At 44.6% G+C, this 22,111-nt stretch overlaps 1 protein-coding gene across 2 annotated transcripts in view; it reads left to right on the forward strand.

Moving 5' to 3' along the window:
* Nucleotides 1–13,440, forward strand: part of FBXO4 (F-box protein 4) — a 30,362-nt gene extending 16,922 nt beyond the window's left edge. The window contains exons 6-7 of one of the 2 annotated variants that reach the window (XM_037798971.1): nucleotides 9,271–9,467; nucleotides 10,394–13,440. In XM_037798971.1, coding sequence (XP_037654899.1) covers nucleotides 9,271–9,467; nucleotides 10,394–10,483 — 287 coding nt within the window. In that variant the 3' untranslated portion in view covers nucleotides 10,484–13,440. The remainder of the gene's footprint in view (nucleotides 1–9,270; nucleotides 9,468–10,393) is intronic. The other variant, XM_037798972.1, reaches the window with a different exon arrangement.
* The last annotated feature ends 8,671 nt before the right edge of the window (nucleotides 13,441–22,111 follow it).

Below are 22,111 nucleotides of genomic sequence, written 5' to 3' on the forward strand. Positions count from 1 at the left end.
CAGACCCAGAGTTTCATTCTGTGAGTAGTAGATTTACAAGGTAAACTGAAATCTCAACCTCGCAGGGTATCTGCTTTTAAAGTAAAGGCATTGATTAGAAAAGAATGGGCTCCTGAAACTTGTGATGGTTACATATGGATTAGCAGTAATGGCAGTGAGGGCATTGGAACCCTGGATTCTGCTGAGTCTCTGTTAGATATACCTGTAGTGGTCTCCTGTCCTGAGGAAACAGCCCCCCACCTTCAGTCTGCCCTGAGGAGACAGCTACCCAACCTCCAGCCTGCTTTGAGGAAACAGCTTCCCAACCTCCATTCTGCCCTGAGGGACCTGCCATCCTGCCTCCACCTAAAGAAATTAACCCTTCAGTACCTGCTAAACCTGTATTCACGTACCCTGAGGAAGCAGCCCTCACTCCTCTGTCTGGAGAGATTAATCCTGTTTCATGAGACAAAACTGCAACAGAATGTCCTGAGGTTTACCTCAGGCTTGAGGGATACTTCTAATTCTTTTCATGACCCACCCCCACTACCAGTCTTTGCTTCAATACCTATAACTAGACTAAAGTCTCAACAGGTCCAGAAGGGTGAGGTGCAAAGTGTGACCCAGAGGAAGTACACTATACTCCAAAAGAACTGTATGAGTTTTCCAACTTATACAGACAGAAATCAGGGGAATAGCGGGAATGGATATTAAGGGTATGGGATAATGGTGGAAGGAATATAAAGTTGGATCAGGCTGAATTTACTGATATGGGCCCAGGAAGCAGAGATTCTGAATTCAGTGTTATAGCTCGAGGGGTTAGAAAGGGCGTTAACAGTTTGTTTGGGTGGTTGGCTGAAACATGGATCAAAAGGTGGCCGACATTACCTAAGGTCAAAATGCCAGAACTGCCCTGGTATAATGTAGAGGCGGGGATTCAAAGGATTAGAGAGAGTGGAATGTTAGAGTGGATTTATCATGGAAGACCTGCTCACACAACCCTGGAATGTCCAGAGGACACACCTTTTACCAGGACTGAGAGGAATAAATTTGTGAGACTGGCTCCATCATCCCTGAAGAGCTCTGTAGTCTCCCTTTTCTGTAGATCGGATATTACTGTGGGAACTGCTGTCACTGAGCTGGGATCCTTAAACACAATGGGGATAATCAGATCCCGAATCAGCAGAAGCCACGTGGCAGCAATTAATCGCCAAAGACAAGGTGGGTGTGGCTACCATAATGGAAAACAGGCTCAAAGCAGCAGTCAAAATAATCTGACCCACAGAGACTTATGGCATTGGTTAGTAGATCATGGAGTACCTATAAGTAAAATAGATGGGCAGTCTACCAAATTCTTGTTTGAACTGTATAAGCAGAAGAATTCTAGGTCAAGTGAACAAAAGTCTACCTTGAATAACAAAAACAGAGAGTCATACCCCTTAGTCAATTTCCAGACTTGAGAGTTTACAGATCTAGAGCCCACTGAATGAGGGAAAGGCCAGGTACCCTTGGGGAAAGACCCTGTTACACTGCCAAAAATTTATACTGTTAATCTTCCTCCAAGCCTTCCCCAAGAGAACCTACAGCCTTTTACCAGGTAACTGTGCATTGGGGAAAAGGAAATGATCAGATATTTTGGGGATTGTTAGACACTGGTTCAGAAGTGGCATTAATTCCAGGACATCCAAAGTGTCACTCTGGTCCACCAGTCAGAGTTGGGGCTTAAGGAGGTCAGGAGATTGATGGAGTTTTAGCTCAGGTCTGTCCCACAGTGGGTCCAGTGGGCCTCTGGACTTATTCTGTGGTAATTTCCCCAGTTCCCAAATGCGTCTTTGGAATAGACATACTCAGCAACTGCCAGAATTTTCTCATTGGTTCCCTGGCTCATGGAGTGAGGGCTATTATGGTGGGAAAGGCCAAGTGGAAGCCGCTAGAACTGCCCCTGCCTAGCAAAATAGTAAATCAGAAGCAATACCGGATTTCTGGAGGGATTGCAGAGATTAATGCCACTCGTAAGGACTTGAAGGATGCAGGGGTGGTGATTCTTACCACTTCTCCATTCAACTCTTCAGTTTTGCCTGTGCCGAAAACAGATGGGTCTTGGAAGATGACAGTGGATTATCATAAGCTTAACCAGGTGGTGACTCCAATTGCAGCTGCTGTTCCAGATGTGGTATCATTGCTTGAGCAAATCAACACCTGGTATGTAACTATTGATCTGGCAAATGCTTTTTTCTCAATAGCTGCAAGGCCAGCAGTATACATTCACTGTGCTACCTTAGGGGTGTATCAACTCTCCAGCCCTGTGTCATAATACTGTCCACAGTGATCTTGATCATTTTTCCCTCTCACAAGACATCACACTGGTCCATTATATTGATGGTATCATATTGATTGGACCTAGTGGGCAAGGAATAGCAACTACTCTAGACTTATTGGTATGGCATTTGCATGTCAGAGAATGGGAGACAATTCCAAAAAAAAAAAACAATACAGGGGTCTTCCACCTCAGTAAAATTTCTAGGTGTCCAGTGGTGTGGGTCCTGTCGAGATATCCCTTCTAAGGTGAAGGATAAGCTGTTGCATCTGCCCCCCCACCCATGACCAAAAAAGAGGCACAATGCTTAGTTGGTCTCTTTGGATTTTGGAGGCAACATGTTCCTCATTTGGGTGTGCTTCTCCAGCCCATTTACTGAGTGACCAGAAAAGCCAGTTTTGAGAGGGAACTGGAACAAAATGAAGCTCTGCGACAGGTCCAGGTTGCTGTGCAAGCTGCTCTGCCACTTGGACCATATGATCCAGCTGATCCAATGATGCTAGAAGTGTCAGTGGCAAATAGAGATGCTGTTTGGAGCCTTTGGCAGGCTCCTATAGGAGAATCACAACACAAGCCCTTAGGATTTTGGAGTAAAGCCTTAGCATACTCTGCAGATAACTACTTTTCACTTGAGAAATGGCTTTTGGCCTGCTATTGGGCCTTAGTAGAGACAGGACGCTTAACCATGGCCACCATGTTACCATGAGACCTGAGTTACCTATCATGAGCTGGGTGTTTTCTGACCCACCAAGCCATAAAGTTGGGTGTGAACAGAGCACTCCATCATAAAATGGAAATGGTGTATATGAGATAGAGCTCGAGTGGGTCCTGAAGGCACAAGTAAGTTACATGAGGAAGTGGCCCAAATGCCCATGGCTCCCACTCCTTCCACCTTACCTTCTCTTTCCCAGCCCACAGCTATAGCGTCTTGGGGAGTTCCTTAGAATCAGTTGACTGAGGAAGAGAAAACTTGGGTCTGGTTTACAGATGGTTCTGCATGATATACAGGCAACACCTGAAAGTGGACAGCTGTAGCACTGAAGCCCCTTTATGGGATGTCCTTGAAGGACAGTGGTTAGGGGAAATCCTCCCAGTGGGCAGAACTTTGAGCAATGCACCTGGTTATTCATTTTGCTTGGAAGGAGAGCTGGCCAGAGGTGCATTTGTATACTGATTCATGGGCAGTTGCTAATGGTTTGGCTGGATGGTCACAGACTTGGAATGAACATGATAGGAAAATTGGTGACAAAGAAGTCTGGGGAAGGGGCATGTGGATAGACATTTGTGAGTGGGCCGAGAACATGAAGATATTTGTGTCCCTTGTGAATGCTCACCAGAGGGTGACTTCAGCAGAGGAAGATTCTACTAATCAAGTGGGTAAGATGACCCGTTTGGTGGATACCAGTCAGCCTCTTTCCCCAGCCACTTCTGTTGCTGCCCAGTGGGCTCATGAACAAAGTGGTCATGGTGGTAGGGATGGAGGTTATGTATGGGCTCAGCAATATGGACTTCCATTCACCAAGGCTGACCTGGCCACAGCCACTGCTGAGTGCCCAATCTGCCAGCAGCAGAGACCCACACTCAGTCCCCTATATGGCACCATTCCCCAAGGTGGTCAGCCTGCTACCTGGTGGCAAGTTGATTACATTGGACCACTTCCATCCTGGAAGGGGCAGCAATTTGTTCTCACTGGAATAGACACATACTCTGGATATGGGTTTGCCTTCCCTGCACATAATGCTTCTGCCAAAACTACCATCTGTGGACTTAAGGAATGCCTTATGCACTGTCATGGTATTCCATACAGCATTGCTTCTGCCAAAGGAACCCACTTCACAGCAAAGGAAGTGAGGTAATGAGCACATGCTCATGGAATTCTCTGGTCTTACCATGTTCCCCATCATCCAGAGGCAGCTGTGTTGATAGAATGCTGGAATGGCCTGTTGAAGACTCAGCTAGGTGGCAATACCTTACAGGGCTGGGGCAGTGTTCTCCAGGAGGCTGTGTATGCTCTGAATCAGCATCCACTCTATGGTGCTGTTTCTCCCATACCCAGGATTCACGGGTCCAGGAATTAAGGGTTGGAAACAGGAGTGGCACCACTCACTAACACTCCTAGTGATCCACTAGGAAAATTTTTGCTTCCTGTCCCTGCAACCTTTAGCTCTGCTGGTCTACAAGTCTTAGTTCCAAAAGGAGGAGTGCTTCCACCAGGAAAACAACAATAATTCCATTGAACTGGAAGTTAAGACTGCTACCTGGCCACTTTGGGCTTCTTATACCTCTGAGTCAACAGGCAAAGAAGGGGATTACTGTACTGGCTGGGGTAATTGATTCTGATTATCAAGGGGAAATACCACTGCAACTACACAGTGGAGGTAAAGAAGAGTTTTCCTGGAATACAGGAGACCCCCTAGGGCTCTTAGTACTACCATGCCCTGTGATTAAAGTCAATGGAGAACTGCAACAACCCAATCCAGGCAGGACTATCAATGGCCAAGAAACTTCAGGAATGAAGGTTTGGGTCAACCCACCAGCCAAAGAACCATGGCCAGCTGAAGCACTTGCTGATGGTAAAGGGAGCATGGAATGGGTAGTAGAAGAAGGTAGTGATAAATATGAACTACAACCATATGATCAGTTACAGAAATGAGGACTATGACGGCATGAATATTTCCTCCTAGTTCTGTTATGAGTATGTTTGTATTTGTTTGTAAAGCAAATATCTTTGTTTTCTTCTCTGTCTTATCCCGTTATATGACCTAACAGTATTTAAGTTAAAGGAAATCAATTTTAAGAGAGTTAATGTCACCCAAGGACTTGCACCCTATTCTGGAGAGATTTCGTGCATTTCCAGTTGTATTCAGGACAGCAGAGTATTGTTAGGCAAAATATATGTCTGTTATTATTCTCTACTTAGAGATAAAGTATGGTTTAAGGTGACATGTCTGACTACCAGGTTGACAAGGGTTGGACTGTGATGGTTAGGTTTATGTGTCAACTTGGCCAGGTGACTGATCAAGCAAGCACTGGCCTAACCATTACTTCAAGGACATTTATGGCTGTTATTAAACCAGAAGGATGGTTTATTAAATCATTAGTCAGTTGGCTGCAGCTGTGACTGAATACATCAACAAAGGGCGTGTCTTCCACAATGAAAGAATTCAGTCAGCTGGATTTAATCCAATCAGTTGAATACTTTTAAGCAAGACAGATAGAAGACCTTCACTTCTTCAGCTAAACAGCAAAGCATTTCTTGAGGAGTTCATTGAACATCTTCATTGGAGTTGCCAGTTTGCTGCCTGCCCTACAGAATTTGGACTTGTGCATACTCACAGTTGTGTGAGACACTTTCATATAAAATCTTATATTTATAGATACCTCTTGTTGATTCTGTTTCCCTAGAGAGATCTAACTAATACAGTCTATTAGGATTTATTCTGTTTGTAGTAGTTGAACATCTTGGGCATGCATATTTATGTCTTTCATAAGAGTTGGGAAATTTGGGGCCATTATTTCCTTAAATATTCCTTCTGTCCCTTTTCCCTTCTCTTCTTCTTCTGGGATACCAGTGAAGCTTATGTCTTTGGATTTCATACAGTCACTCAAATCCCTGAGACACTGCTCAATTTTTTCTATTCTTTTATCTTCTGAGTGTATGATTTTGATTTTACTGCCTTCCAGTTTGCTGATTCTTTCTTCTGCCTGTTCAAATCTGCCATTGTATGCCTCTAGTATATTTTTAATCCCTACTTTTGTGCCTTTCATTCCCATAATTTCTCTGTTACTTTTTATACTTTCAAATTCTTCTTTATGCTCACACATTGTCTTCTTAATATCCTTTATATTTTTATGCATATTTTCCTTCATCTCCTTGAATTGATTTAGGAGATTTGTTTGGACATCTTTGATTAGTTGTTCCAACTTCTGAGTTTCCCCTGAAGTTTTAATTTGTTCCCTTAACTGAGCCATATCTTCCTGTTTCTTACATGGCTTGTAAATTTTTGTTGATGTCCAGGCATCTGATTATCTTGATGAGTTAACTCTGAAGATCCATTTCTTCCTCTTATCTAGAGTTTTATTGTTGATGGCCTTTTGTTGAGGTTCTTCTTTGACACTTGGTCCAACTTATTATAGACCTTTAGAATAGTCCATCTTTGTTGATTTTCTCAACTCTTCTTCATCTTATTCTTGCTCTGGATTGCAGTGCAGTTGTTAAGATTGCACTTCAGTGTTTCATCTCCAGGAGAGCACTTCCTTTTCTCTGTTCCTTTTCCAGGAATCTTGATCTGTTTTGTTTGTTTTTGTGCAGATTTTTCTCCCCAGTTCTTATGATTTGTTTAAATTCTCTCCCCTCACTCAGTGCCCCCCTCCCCCCTTTTTCTTATACTTTTCAGTCCTGGAACCCTTCCTGCCTTACAGCAGTTCAGTTTACCACCACCCCCCTCTTTTTTTCTGTGAGGCTTTTCCACCTCCAGTTCTTTCCCATTAGTGTATCCCACTCTAGAGAACCAGATAGGGTCAATCCAGAAAGATGGATCGCTTCAGAAAAGTCTGTTTTGCCTTTAGGTTGTCCAGCCAACTGAAACTGGATTGAGTGAGGACATAGCAGTTCTTGCCAGCATTTCTATCAAGGTCTCTCCCCCTGTCGCCAGGGAGTCCTTTTGTATGCAATACTCCTCAGTGGCTTGTATTCCTCCCTAGGTCTCTGCAGTCTTAGGTCCCTGTGTTTGGATGTGTGTGGAGTTCTAACTCACTGCTGTGAGTTGCTCTATAGTCTCTATCCATGGTGGGAGGGACCCAGGCCTTGCTGCCTCTGCATGACTCCCAAGCTGCATGGGACTGAGTTAGGGGGGAGGGGAACCAGAACAGACCTACAGGTCTGGGATGGAATTTTCCTATCTGATATTTTTCAGTTTCTTCAATTCAGTATTTGTGGAGTCCTTCTCCAGTCTCTACCCTCCTCCAGAGTCTTAAGCCAGTGATGTTTGTCCTTTTATTCTAAGGAGGCTTTTTTTGGGGGGGGTTCTTATGTAACCATGTTGATGACGTCACAGACAGTGTCTTTGAGGTGTCAAGATGACAATGAGAATATGCTTCAAAGTTCAACTCAAAATTCAATTCCCTGTGAAGTCTTCCCAAATATTCCTACCTCCAATTGGAATTCATTTTTCTTCAATAATAATATGCAAACAGTGAGTTTATCTATACTGATTAAAAGCATTAATTTTGAAGTCAAAAGACTTGGTTGCGGAGGCAAAGGAGTGGGTTTAGAAATCTGTCACTTTCAGGCTGAAAGATTTTAGGTAATGTTAACTTGTTAATATCTCAGTTTCTTCAAGTGACTGTGGTGATTAGCAAGTCTGAATTCCTTAGGGCAGGCCACAAGTTGGGAACTCCAATGAAAGTTTTGATGAATTCCCCAGGAGAAGCTGGTTGGCATGAGAAGATCTTGGAGGGAGGAAAGAAGGAGAAACACCCCAGAATCCTGGTAAAAAATCCTCTGGCCTCGAAGATGGGGGTTAACAAGAGAGGGGGCAATTCTGTGTGTGGTAACCCTTGTTGTGAACACACACTGTGACAGCTTGGCTCTTGTCGAGGCTTTAGGGAAATTAACTCTGGGGGCATTGCATGGTCCAGTTGCATAGTAGCCTTCCTTCACACCTCTGCTGGCTTCAGGTGCCCTCTGTTTTGTATAACTTACATGGTATGGTCACCATGTCTGTGTGACTCCAATGCCTATGAGTTTTGACCATACCATCTATTCTAGGCATATCAAAAGCACTTAATATATGCTTGTTTAATGAATCATGGAATTGGGCTTGTTACCTATAAGGTCAATGAAAAACTTCTTTTTGTATTGTTACTCATCATTAAGGATATGGAACGTAATACTGAAGAGAGAAAAGAAGAAAGTGAGAAAGTACAAAGGGAGAAAGAAAATTGGAGATTATAAATGGAAACAAATGTATGCTACATAACCCCAGTGCTGTCAAACTTTGTGGTGCTGAGATTTGTTACGTTTCTGAAAGGAAGGCCTTTGAAATAAGGGGTAGTAACAACTACATATTTGTAAGAGGAAAATAACTATGTCAAAGCAATTTTGCTTTTGAACTATAGAGACATCTGAATGGTACTGTGTTTTGTTGTTTTGTTGTTGTTTTTTTTTTCACTTTAGTTCCATTTAAAATACTAAGCACAAGTCAACAGTAGTCCTGAGAACCGTAAAGAATACCCGGATCCCTATCTGGGATTCTATAAAAAGTTTCACTCACTAAGTTTATTCTTCAGAAACTTAAATCCTCTGAGAGTTCCTACGCCAGCTAAGTCCCAAAACCCAGAGGCAATAGCCACTTCAAGAACATCAATCAGGTGTGCCCCCTTTTCCCATAATGTCAACACCCCTTTTCCCCATGAACAAGTTAGAGTGGTCACTCCCTAGACATCCCTGAAGATTGGGAAAGTAATTAAACTAGAGAAAGGGGTAGCAACAGACAAGATGGAATTTAACAAAGGATTATGGATACTGAATCTCTATATAATTTTCTTTTCCTTAGTTGCTGGTGTACTGGAATAGCTAGAAGGAAAGAATTGAAATGGTGGAACTGTAACCCATAGCATTCTTTGAAATTTGCTCTAGAGCTACTTGTTAAATTGTAATTTGAAAGTTATCACCTGTTTGTATATATGTTATATCTCACAATAAGGAAATAACGAACTATGGTACTGTTAACTCATAACATTTTTGGAAATTTCCTATATAACTACTTGTTAAGTTGTACTTTGAAAGTTTAAAAAAAAATTACCTAATCTGGTTTTAGGACAGATCAGTAATTGAACACAGCAATATAGGCAGTTTGATATGTGTGGATCCTGGTAATTTTTTTGTTTTCTTGTTTTCACAATTGTTTTATTTTTGTTGTTATTTTGTTTTGTTTTTATTTTTTAATCATTATAACTAATGCAAATCAAAGGTTTTGACTTACATTCCTTAGGACATGAATGGCAAGATGAATTTTCTCATATAATGGCAATGACAGATCCAGCTTTTGGCTCTTCAGGAAGACCAATGCTGGTTTTATCTTGTATTTCTCAAGCGGATGTAAAAAGAATGCCCTGTTTTTATTTGGCCCATGAACTGCGCTTGAATCTTCTAAACCACCCATGGATGGTAAGGTTCTGTCATCTCTGATGAGAAAAATCATACTTCATTCTATTTTCACTCTATTTTATATTTTTAAAATTCTTTCCTATTCATCCTTTTTAATGGAATAGCATTCTAAAGTCAGTTTTAATAGCTTAATTGGTGGGAGATATTTGATTGGTAATAGTAAATCTCAGGTGATCACTTGCTCCTACTTGCCCTCTTTCCATGGAAAAAGTGAGATAGCATTTATGGATTTTTTTTAGATGCCACTATCATGGATTTTCCACACTAATGTACTATGCTTTAAGGGCCATCAAAAATATAGATCCCATCTTATTTTTATTGCTTTTCAAACTTTGTTTATTCATGGAATCCTTTCTTCAAATGAAACCTTACATGAAAGTCCCTGGGTAAAAGAGATAAAGAAAAATTAAAATAGAAAATACCTTGGCTGAAAAAGTTAGAGGATATTCTGCCTTCTTTCCCCATCCTTCCCATGGCGCCCTAGAGGCTCTTTGGAATACAGTTTGAAAGCTTCATGAGTGGTGGGAAATTTTAGCTTTACTATTAGGAGTGGCAGACTACACATTTTTGCAACATGATGACTAGCTGGGTTCATTCAAAGATACTTTAGTTTTCAAAGTGTATCTTTGGAAGAATTTTTTCCCCTAATATATTTTAAGTAACTCATGGAATGGTAGCTTCTCCCATTTCCAAAGCTGAGCTCCATGATAAGTAACAAGCCTCATATTGGTAATAATCATAAGATATAAGAGAAGATCATATTTTTAATCTAATCTCTATGGAAGATAAAACTTCAGTGACTTGTCCAAAGTTTATTGAGGTTTTTTTTAGTTCTATTCTTGTTGTCTAGAAAAATCTCTCTCCTAATCTCATAAAGACTTGGACTCAGTTTCTTACTGACAACATTCTCTCTTATCTGTTCATAGGTCCAGGATACAGAAGCTGAAAGTCTAACTGGTTTTTTGAATGGCATTGAGTGGATTCTTGAAGAAGTAGAATTTAAGCATGCAAGATGATCCTTCTTTTGGGCCTTGAGAACGGAAACCATTTGAAATTTGTTACTAATGTCATGATGTGGTTATTTTCTCAGGTCAGCTTGCTTTGTCCTGCCTTTTTGTAGGTGGGCTGTACATTGGACAACTGTAGCTAATGCATTTTCCATATTATTTTTAATTTTTACCTTAAATCAATTATAAGAGTTTCAGCACTATCAATTAGCCTCTAAATGAAACTTAAAATTTTTTTTGATAACTTTTATATTTTCTGTCTTTTTTAAAATATTAAATTCTAGAAAAATCAAGTTTGTGCCTTTCTCATTCCTTGTGGCTGTTATTCTTTTTGGTTCAAAGATTGTCCTGGTAGAGAAGAGCAAATTTGCTAAGCTTTCCATAGCATCTTTCCAAAGGTCTAGAGCTGGTTATCAGGAAAGAAGTTTTTATCTATTTATAACAAATACACTGTTTAAAGACTGGAATAGTAACTGGAATTGCATTTAATATGACAATGCAACCTCTTTTTTTTCTGAAACAGTAGAAAGCAAGCTTATATCATATTGAATATTACTTAAGTAATATCATACATTTTCGACAGAAAGTTTGTAACATTATACATATATTTGTATGTAATCTCTTTTAGGTGAATGCCATTACCATCATTGCCTTTTTATCAGTGAGCTTGATTTTGCATGATGAGCTATTTGATTAGGAAGTCTTTGACGAACACCTAAGAGCATGCAGCTTCACATACGTTAGAATATTCACTTAGATACTTGTGATTTTACTATGGTAAGGCATTATTTCCAATAATGATTAATCCCAAGTTATGATGGAACAGTGGTTTTATTTATTGAGTACCTCATGAGAAAGGCATAATGCTTTCACATTAGCTCTTTCAACCTTCCAATGTTACAATTAATGTATTATCTCTGATACATGGAGAAAATGAAAAAAATCACATATTTTAATATTAAGTCCTAAATCACTTACCAGATTAGAATTAGTTCCTTGTGTCCTCTCTTACAGTACATTCCAGTATTTATAATCTAAATTTTTGCTAAATTATTTTCAGTTTTTAGTTAAATTTTCTACAGTGTCTCAAATCTTTTTTTCTTCCACTATATCCTATAAAACCTGGATCTCTTTTCTGTTAAGTGGTCTTTTTCTAGTCCTAATTACATTTGGATAGGAGGACTTGCTGCATGTCTTGGTTTCCCCCCATGACTCTTTGTAGTATGTTATATGATTTAATGGTTTCTGTACTTTCTTGCTGTCTTTGACAAGTCCATGGGCCCTTTCCATTTTAGGTTTTTTAAGCTGTAAAAAACAGGGAGTAAGAGGGCATTTTAAAAAATACAAATTATGGGGATGCTGCAAAATTTTTAAAATCTTTCATTATTGGAGCTTGGACTAAATTCAGGCAAAGGGCATGGTACTTTGTATTGCATAAATTTTAAATCTTAGAAAAACCCTGTAAGATTGGTGGTATTATCCCCATTTTGTACATGAAGAAAATAGGGCACGAGAAAATAAGTAATATTCTATAATAATCCAGGTCCATTTCATGGTGTGACTAGCGAAAGGACATTAGATATGGAGTCAGAAAACCCCACACCTAAGCCTACAAGCCCCTACAAGTTATTTCAGTGGCTAATTAAGAAATAAATATTCCTGACCTCTGTTGTGATTCACTAAATTCTCCTTGGTGCTGTATCAGCATTTACTAGGGAAGAAGTAAAGCAGTGGTTATGTGTGCAATGTCTGTAGCTGTGAATAACCTAATTCAAATTCTGACTGCCAACTTCTTAGCTGTATGACAGGGCAAGTCCCTTAACTTTTGAGTCTCAGTTTCTTTATGTAGAGAATGAGGATAATAATATCTACCTTGGATTTCAGTCTTGGCTTTATCAAGAACTGGATGTAAGTATCTGGGCAAGTAACTACTTCTGTGGGTAGGGCTCACCTTCAGCACTAACAGTGTAAGTTTTATGAGTTTTTCAGTGTCACTCTCTTCTTTGATTATTCTGACATCTGACAGCTATTTTACAGTTATGTTTAGCTGGTTTCATGAAAATTAAGGGTCAGGGTTCAGTCAGATTCTATCTCCACTATTGAAAAATAAATGTGCTTTTTTATGGTATGTGAAGAGCTACATGTGCTTATTAGTATAATGAATGCTATTCTGTAATGGTCTTAGGCTATCTGTAACTTTATAGAAATCATGGAAGCCCTTGTTTAATATATTGAGGCATTCAGTACTACAATTGCAATTAAAATAAGCATATGCTAAAGGAATATTTGTTTTACTTATGCTCAGAAAAAATATAATTCTCTATTTTACTGTCAGACTCATTTTCCTAAACCATGAGATTGATGCCATTCCTCTGTTGAGAAACCTTCGATTGCTTGTCATTATCCCTAGGATAAGGATTGAAATTTCTAGCCCCACACTTCCAGCATGGCCAATCTTTCATCTACTTTTCTGGTTATATTTCCACTTCTCTCTCACTTGAAGTTTCTATTCCAACAAGCCGCCCTTTAATTTACTAAGGTACATTTACACAGCATAAAATGATAAAATGTACAGACTTTATGTGAACAACTTGATGAATCTTGGCCAAAGTATGACAGAAATCATGATAAAAAAATTTTCATCACCCTCAGAAACCTTTTCCAATCCCTTTCTAATCAATCCCTGAGCCTCTCTCACCCTAGAACCACCATTCTCATTTTTTTCATTATAAATAAGTTTAGCCCGTTCTTAAATTTCATATAAATGAAATCATAAAGGATGTGTTATTTGGTGTGTCTGAGATTTACAGTGCCTATATTATAAGTTCATTTTTATTGCTGAATAGTATTCATTGTATGACTGACTATATCAGAATATGTTCATCATTCACCTCCCAATGGACATTTGAGTTGTTTCCATTTTTTGGTTGTGATGAATAAAGCTGCTATGAGCATTCTTGTACAAATCTTTTTGTGGACCTCTGCTTTCATTTATATTGGGTAAATACCTAAGAGCAGAATTGCTGGGTCAAGAAACCCTATACCCATTATGCATTAGTTCCCCGTTGCCCCTGCTTGATGCCCCTGGCAAACGGTACTCTAATTTCTATCTCTATGAGCTTCCATGTGGAAAGCCGCCTCCCGAATCGGGCCTAGCGTATGCGCTGCAGCCTGCTCTAGAGTTACCCCCGCCCATCGAGTGAGCCAAGATGGCGCCTGCATCCTGTTTCCGCATAGTGACGCATGTATCCGCCACCCGCTCCTACCAATCGAAATCCTGTATGCGCGATACTAGCCTAGAAGCTTATTGGTTGTTAATTGTGTATAAAAGGTCTTACCCGGACGGGGTAGGGTGAGACAGCCCACAAGGAGCCGTGCCTGACGGCCACATCGAGGCTGCTCTCCCACGAGGCGCCGTGCCCCGTGTGGGAACCAGTAACACAGAATGTTCATCTAGCTGTAGTAAAGGGCTTGCTTTCACAACTGCTGTGTGGTTCGAGTCGTGATTCATGACCAGGTTAGTTCGCGCAGTCTGCATCTCTCTCTCTCCTTCCCTGTTTCCCCTCGCCGGCCGGGAACCGGGGACCGAGCGGGGCAGCGCCGGACAAGTGGTGGCCCGTACGGGGAAGCTCCTCCTCCTGCCTCGCTCTCGACGGTCCCTCTGTGAGGAGAGCAGCGCTGCGCGTCGAGCTTACGGCGGACTTCCCGCGCCTGATCAACGCGAGAAGGTGAGTGCGTCTTATTACATGATAGTTAGGGCCCGTGGGTTTTCAGGTGACCCCGGGGGACTCGGAAGAGCTCTCCGAGTGATGAAGTATAGTGCCGACTGCAATCATGGGGCAGTCCGGAAGTTCACCTCTCTTAGCTCCCTTAAAGAACCTTTTGAAACAACGGGGTATCTCGGTCAGGAAAAGCTCCCTTCAGCGTTTTCTTGATGATGTTGATACTTTTGCCCCTTGGTTTGCCTGCACCGGCAGCCTTAGCCTACCCTCTTGGATGAAGCTCGGTCGCGACATAGACCGAGCGCGCCAGACGGGCGTGTGTATGGACGCGATTCTAGTACCCATATGGGAGACCGTCCGTGCGGTCCTTGAACTAGAATCGGCTACCGGCCTAAGCCCGTCCTCTGTCTTGCAAGAAGCACGGTGCGCGCTCCAAGAAACCCAGTCAGTTTCGTCAGCGGACGGCTCCTGTAAGGGCAAACCGCCGGAGTCCAGTGACTCTGACTCAGAGTCAGATAGCGATACTGACGAGAAGGCGGAAGCATCCCCGCTAATTGAGTGGGAGGAGCCTCCCGCCACACCCGTGCGGCCTTCCGCCCCGCCAATGTCTACCGCTGCACCCCCAGGGACACCCCAGCTCCCAACTGACGCCTTGGGCGGTCCCACCAAAGGACCTTGCCGAGAGCTCCCTCTAGTGGCCATACCCAGTAAATGTAATTATCCTTTGCTGCCAGACCCGGAAACCCCGATGGGTCGGTCAGGGGAGGGGCAACCTTTGCCGTACCCCCCGCCCGAGTATACAGGCCCTCAGGACCCTTTGCCATTAGGTAGTGGTGGGAGACATTTCTGGAGATGGAACCCTTTCACAACATTTAGACCTTTTGGCATGCTGGGTGGCTACCAGCCACTTGAGCCGCAGCCAGTCTCAGAAATGTACCCGGTTATTATCAATCCCCAAGGTGGCAATCGGCACGAATCATATGATTACAAACTATTGAGGGAATTGAGGCAGGCCGTCCATCAGTATGGCCCCAATGCCCCTTATACCTTGAACATGATCGAGAACCTCTCTGCTCTAAATCATACACCCGCAGATATTTTTCAGCTAGCCCGTGCTTGCTTGCCGTCAGGCCAATTCATAGATTGGAAAGCATGGTTTGAGGAGTTAGCTGAAGAGCAGGCCGCAAGGAATGCGGCGGGGAGACGTGGCGGGTGGAATGCTGACATGCTGTTGGGGAGAGGCGCCCATGCCCAGAACCAAACGGGTTTCCCACAAGAGGTCTATGCCCAGATCTTCCGCTGTTTTGTGGGTGCCTGGAAAAAGCTAACAGGTGAGGGAGAGGCTCAGGCCTCACTCAGCAATATACACCAAGGCCCCACAGAACCATTTGCGGATTTTGTAGCCAGGATGCAAACCGCAGCTGAGAGAATCTTCTCAGATCCAGGAGTAGCAGAGACTGTGGTTAAGCAAATGATTTTTGAGCAGTGCAACAAGGAGTGCAAAGTTATCCTGGCACAAAACAGAGCAAAAAATTTGACAGAGTGGGTCAGGCTCTGTAGAGATGCTGGCAGCCCTTTAACTAATGCAGGTCTAGCTGCCATGCTAGCCAGCTCCCTACAGGTGGCTACAAAAAGCCCGAGAACCTTAGGGGCAAAGTCTAACGGGTGCTATGGCTGTGGCCAATCAGGGCACTTTAAGAGAGATTGTCCCAATAGACGTCAACCCCCTGCCACTCAACGGTTTGGCGAACCAGGTGCAGCAACCAGGCCGTGTGGCCGTTGCCACAAAGGCCCCCACCGCGCAGAAGACTGTAAATCGGTTTTCGATGCACAGGGTAGACGCCTCTCTGGCCGCCCCGAGCAGATTCCAAAAAACGGGAAGAGGGGGTCCGCCCTTTCGACGGACCCCCTTGCATGCCATTCGACAACACAGGATCCGATCAAATTCGTGCGTCCCCCGGCTCAGCAGGACTGGACCTCTGTGCCACCTCCAGACTCGTACTAACCCCCTCCATGGGTGTCCAGTTAGTAGGGACCTCCTTCAAGGGGCCCTTACCGGCTGGTACTGTAGGGCTCATATTGGGAAGAGCATCCACGGCCCTGAAAGGATTAACAGTTATACCAGGACTTGTAGATTCAGATTTCACAGGCCGTGCCCAAGTTATGGTTCAATCTCAGCGGGGCACCTTAGTCATTGCAGAAGGTGATAAGCTGGCGCAGCTCCTGCTCTTACCCAGCTTACATGCAGTCTTTCCAAGCAGAATCAGACAGAGAGGGGAAAAAGGGTTCGGATCCAGTGGAGCGATTTTTGAGGGACTCCATATGTCCCTGGAGTCTCGACCTATGCTAACCATTAAGGTGCAAGGCAGATCTTTCTTGGGCCTGCTCGATACAGGGGCCGATCGGTCTATCATAAGACAACAAGAATGGCCCCCCACCTGGCCAACGAGCAGGGCGGAAGAGCCCATTAGAGGAATAGGCCAAATTTCAGCGCCCATGCTCAGTGCAGCTGCCCTTCATTGGGCCGATGAAGAAGGACACCAAGGCAGTTTCCAGCCTTATGTATTAGCCCTGCCTGTGTCTTTGTGGGGAAGAGACATTCTGACCCAAATGGATGTTACTTTAATTAGCGGCTACTCCCCAACCTCTAAGCGACTGCTAAAAGAAATGGGGTATACCCCCGGCAAGGGTTTAGGAGCTTCACTGCACGGACGTGCGGAGCCTATACAAGCTGCCCCCAAGTCTGACAGACGAGGCTTGGGTTTTTCATAGGGGCCACTGAGGAGAGATTCCCACCCACACCTATAAAACTAAAATGGAAAACCGAGGCTCCGGTGTGGGTGCCTCAGTGGCCCTTGCCACAGGAAAAACTTGCAGCGTTGCACGCCCTAGTATCAGAACAACTAGAAAAGGGCCATATCGCCCCTTCCACGTCACCGTGGAACACCCCTATATTCGTAATAAAAAAGAAATCTGGTAAATGGAGACTGCTACATGATCTAAGAGCTATTAACGATTGCATGGAGCCTTTAGGGCCCGTTCAGATGGGACTGCCCCTCCTCTCGGCATTACCGGAGCACTGGTCGATTTTCATCATAGATCTGAAAGATTGCTTCTTTTCTATTCCGCTCCACCCTGAAGACACCCCTAAGTTTGCCTTTACTGTGCCCTCTAGTAATCAAGAGGAGCCCTGTCAACGCTTTGAATGGACAGTCCTGCCCCAAGGCATGGCTAATAGTCCTACCATGTGCCAGCTGTATGTCGCTGCGAAGCTAGCTAGCACTCGGCAGCAGTTCCCTCAAGTGAAAATCATCCATTATATGGATGACATTCTCTTAGCCCATAGAGACACAGATCTTCTTAAAACAGTTTTGTCACATTTAGTCCTTAGTCTTAGAGAAGCTAACCTAGAGATTGCCCCTGAAAAAATCCAAATGACTAACATTACCACTTTCCTGGGGGCGAAAGTCGCACCCACTCATGTTTCCCCCCAAAAGGTGTCTCTCAGGCTAGACAATATACACACTCTCAATGATCTACAAAAACTCATGGGAGATATCAATTGGATCCGTCCATACCTAAAAATACCCAATGTCAAACTAACACCTTTGTTCGACCTGTTGAAGGGGGATTCTAATATAAACTCACCTCGAAGCTTCACTCCAGAAGCAAGGCGAGCACTATGCCAGGTGGAACAGGCGCTCAGTGGCGCTGCATTGAAGAGAATAGACCCTGATGAGCCTTTTGAAGCCTGCGTGCTGCCGACAGAATTACAGCCCACTGCGGTACTGTGGCAGCGGGGGCCGCTGCTCTGGGTCCACCCTGGAGTTTCCCCCAAAAAAGTCCTAGAGCACTATCCTACAGCGGTTGCAGACTTGGCCCTAGAATGCATTAAAAGGGCTGTGCAGCATTTCGGTCAGCAGCCCAAAAATCTCAGGGTGCCTTATTCTTCCCAGCAGCTTGAGATACTCACCGGATGCATAGATCAATGGGCCATTCTCCGGTGTACATTTCTTGGTCCCATTAACAATCAGTTCCCTAAGGCTCCTCTCTTGCAGTTTGTCACCCGGCACCCAGTGATTTTTCCCAAAGTAACCTCTCCTAGGCCACTAGCAGGCGCCCCCACCGTATACACGGACGGCTCCAGCTCTGGAACAGGGGCGTATTGTGTGGAGGGGGACACTCCTAAAACAGTGCTCTTCCAACCACAAAAGCCTCAATGGGTAGAACTGCAGGTTATCATTGCAGTCCTGGAAAGCCTTTCCGAGCCCTTAAATGTCGTCTCGGATTCTGCTTATGTTGTGAACTCTGTACAAATTTTAGAAACGGTGGGCATTGTTAAACATTCCTCTACAGTAAGGACGTTCTTTGCCAAACTACAGGAGGTTATATGGACCAGGCAACACCCTTTTTACATAACCCATATTAGAGCCCACACAGGTTTGCCTGGCCCTATGGCCCAGGGGAACCATAGCGCAGATGTAGCCACTCGACAGCTGCACATCTTTCCGACGCTGGTACCGTATCAACAAGCCCGAGAATTCCATGCCAAGTTTCACATCAACGCAGGTACCCTAGCTAAGTGGTTCAGCATACCACGTGCAGCTGCTCGAGATATTGTCCGAGCCTGCAACAATTGTGCAGAGCAGAGAGCAGTCCCCTCGGTTGGGGTCAACCCTAGGGGTCTCACCCCAGGGGATACTTGGCAGATGGATGTCACTCATCATTCAGAGTATGGTAAGATCAAGTACTTACATGTGTCGGTGGACACATGCTCCCAAGTTTTATTTGCCTCTACTGAACCAGGAGAAAGAGTCTCCCACGTCATTGCACACTGCCTTGCTGCATGGGCAGCTTGGGGTAAGCCAAAGACGTTAAAGACGGATAACGGGCCTGCCTACACTAGTAAATCCTTCCAAAAATTTTGTGACAACATGGATGTCCAATTAAAACATGGCATCCCCTATAACCCTCAGGGGCAAGGAATCATTGAAAGAGCGCACAGATCTCTCAAAGACTTGCTTAAAAAACAGAAAGAGGGTATAGGCCACGGCCTGTCCCCAAAAGCTCGACTGTCTGTAGCCTTGCTCACATATAATTTTTTAAACGAAAATTCACAAGGAATGACACCTGCCCTGCAACACACCACCCCGAGTCCTCCGCATAGAGGTCTAGTCCGTTGGAAGGATGTCCTGTCGGGGCAGTGGAAAGGCCCTGACCCGGTGCTCAGCTGGGCCAGAGGCTCTGTTTGTGTTTTTCCCCAGGAACCAGGACGTCAACCAGTGTGGGTTCCGGAAAGACTGGTGAGAACCGTGACATCACCTGAAGAAGCCAAGGAACAGCTGTCAGAAACGCCAACGAATATACAACCTGAACCATTAGACCAAGCCTCCGACCCTGCTGATGATGGCGACGACCGACAAGACGATAATAGTAGGACTGACCACCCCGCGGTTGCCCAAAAAGAGGATCGGTAACTCTGTTCTTTGCTCTCCTATAGCAATCCTTCTAATCTGCCTTTTTCTTTTTAGTGGAACTGTGGTAGCGCAGGAGAGTGGTCTTTGGGGCCTGTGGCATCATCCCCCGACCCTGGCCCCATTCTCTGCTGGGTCTCCCGCCTCTCCTGTGTTTTTCACTCGTACCCTGTCTCTAGGTCTCCACCACCTGCCTTCTGACCCTCCACAAGCTTCAACGAGTCCTTCCCCCTCACCAATGACACACTGATCCTCTCTTTTGCTAACCTCTCTGTCAAGGTTGTCAACACCACAGTTGCGGCGAATGCTACTTGTGAAACTGGTAATGGCGAGTTAAGTAAGGGAGTCTTGCTTGAATTTCTTAACGTTACAGGGAAGAGCTGCCAGTCTTGTGAAGGGATCTTGAGTAAAAAGGAGACTCAAAGGTGCCTTTTCCTTCCAGGGCTTGCTCCTACAGTCTGCAACCGTTCCAAAGACCCGGATGCCTCGCCGCCCCGCTATCCTAGTGTATCGCCCAAGTTATGTCTGGCTCCCCGTCAAGGCAACCGACTGGGTTGGCCCTGTTTCTCAAGTTGTTTCACTTAACAATATCCCCTTCTCTAAGTCTAGGCGTCCAAGAGGCATAAAAGAATGGCTATCGAATGCTGCCAGTGTAGCTTCCTCTTTGTTTGTCCCAACGATCGGGCAGGCTGTGCTACAAGCATGGACAGATCGGCGGCTCGCCATAACGATGGAAACGGTAAATGGCTTGGTCAACCTTACCCGAGACGTGCTACGCCGCCACAATCAGATGCTGAACTTAAATTTCCAGGCCATTCAGAAACTCCAAGCGGAGATAGATGAACTTGGACTGGAAACAGATGGACTCTGGAGAGTGCTTCAGCAAACATGTGACACCCGGTGGCTTACGGTTAAACTCTGTGTCACTCCTGTCAGGGCCAACGTGACCGGAAGCATTTCCAGAGTCTCTGATTGGCTGAAAAGGTCATATTTTCCTGAATTTGTTAATCTCTCCCAACAGGTGGAATCTAGTTTAGACACAATTGGGGGGATCAAGTTAAAACCCGTTAAAGTCGATCTCTCCGGGTTAGGCGAGGTTCTACAGAAACTATTGCACAGTGTTTCTTCCTGGTTCTCTTGGCCCAATTTAACTAATTGGATCCTCATTGCAGTGGGATTATTGGTGGGATTAGTCGTTGTTAAATGTTTGCTAGAACGCCTGTTTCAAGCGCAGCAGCAATTGCGTGTTACCACTATGATGGCTATGACTCCCACCTCTGTTACCCCCGATAGTGACCGATTTATTAACCATACCCCTTCCTGGTCGCCTCAGGTGGGGCGCTTTGGAGCAAAATTTGTAGCGAATCGCATGGCTGTTTCTCGGGTGTAAAAGGCGACACCAGTAGTCATAATTTTGTCTCAGGTGGGTCTCTAGGGCAGAGTCCTAGTTGTGGCCAGACTGGACCCTAGCCATTGCACAGAGACACCTAGTGACACCCCCGACTCTGGTTACTGCTGTTCCTGCCCCCGTCGTTGTTCCCCAGTTGCCAGGCAAAGCACTGCAGGGAGAGTCACGTTGCTTCCAGCTTACGGACTCTCCGGTCTCCATATGACGTGAGCATTCTGGTTGGTGCTAGAGGCTCCGCCGCTGGATGGCTGAGGCCTAGTCCAGACTCCCCAAAGCACCAAAGAGGTTGTGAACCATTTGGGTTCACGGGAGCACGCTCATCACTGGAGACACTGGGTCAAAAATAAATAAGAAAGGGGGAGATGTGGAAAGCCGCCTCCCGAATCGGGCCTAGCGTATGCGCTGCAGCCTGCTCTAGAGTTACCCCCGCCCATCGAGTGAGCCAAGATGGCGCCTGCATCCTGTTTCCGCATAGTGACGCATGTATCCGCCACCCGCTCCTACCAATCGAAATCCTGTATGCGCGATACTAGCCTAGAAGCTTATTGGTTGTTAATTGTGTATAAAAGGTCTTACCCGGACGGGGTAGGGTGAGACAGCCCACAAGGAGCCGTGCCTGACGGCCACATCGAGGCTGCTCTCCCACGAGGCGCCGTGCCCCGTGTGGGAACCAGTAACACAGAATGTTCATCTAGCTGTAGTAAAGGGCTTGCTTTCACAACTGCCGTGTGGTTCGAGTCGTGATTCATGACCAGGTTAGTTCGCGCAGTCTGCATCTCTCTCTCTCCTTCCCTGTTTCCCCTCGCCGGCCGGGAACCGGGGACCGAGCGGGGCAGCGCCGGACACTTCCATATTCTCTATTTTTTTTGTGGTTACCATGGCTTTATATTTAATATCCTGTTTTAGTTTCCTGCCTGCCAAAACAAATACCATGCAATGGGTTGGCTTAAACAATGGGAACTTTTGACTTACGGTTTTCAGGCTATGAGAAGTCCAAAATCAAGGTGTTATTAAGGTAATGCTTTCTATCATA

This window comes from Choloepus didactylus, chromosome 11, assembly GCF_015220235.1.
Source record: "Choloepus didactylus isolate mChoDid1 chromosome 11, mChoDid1.pri, whole genome shotgun sequence".
Classification (NCBI taxonomy): Eukaryota; Metazoa; Chordata; class Mammalia; order Pilosa; family Megalonychidae; genus Choloepus; species Choloepus didactylus.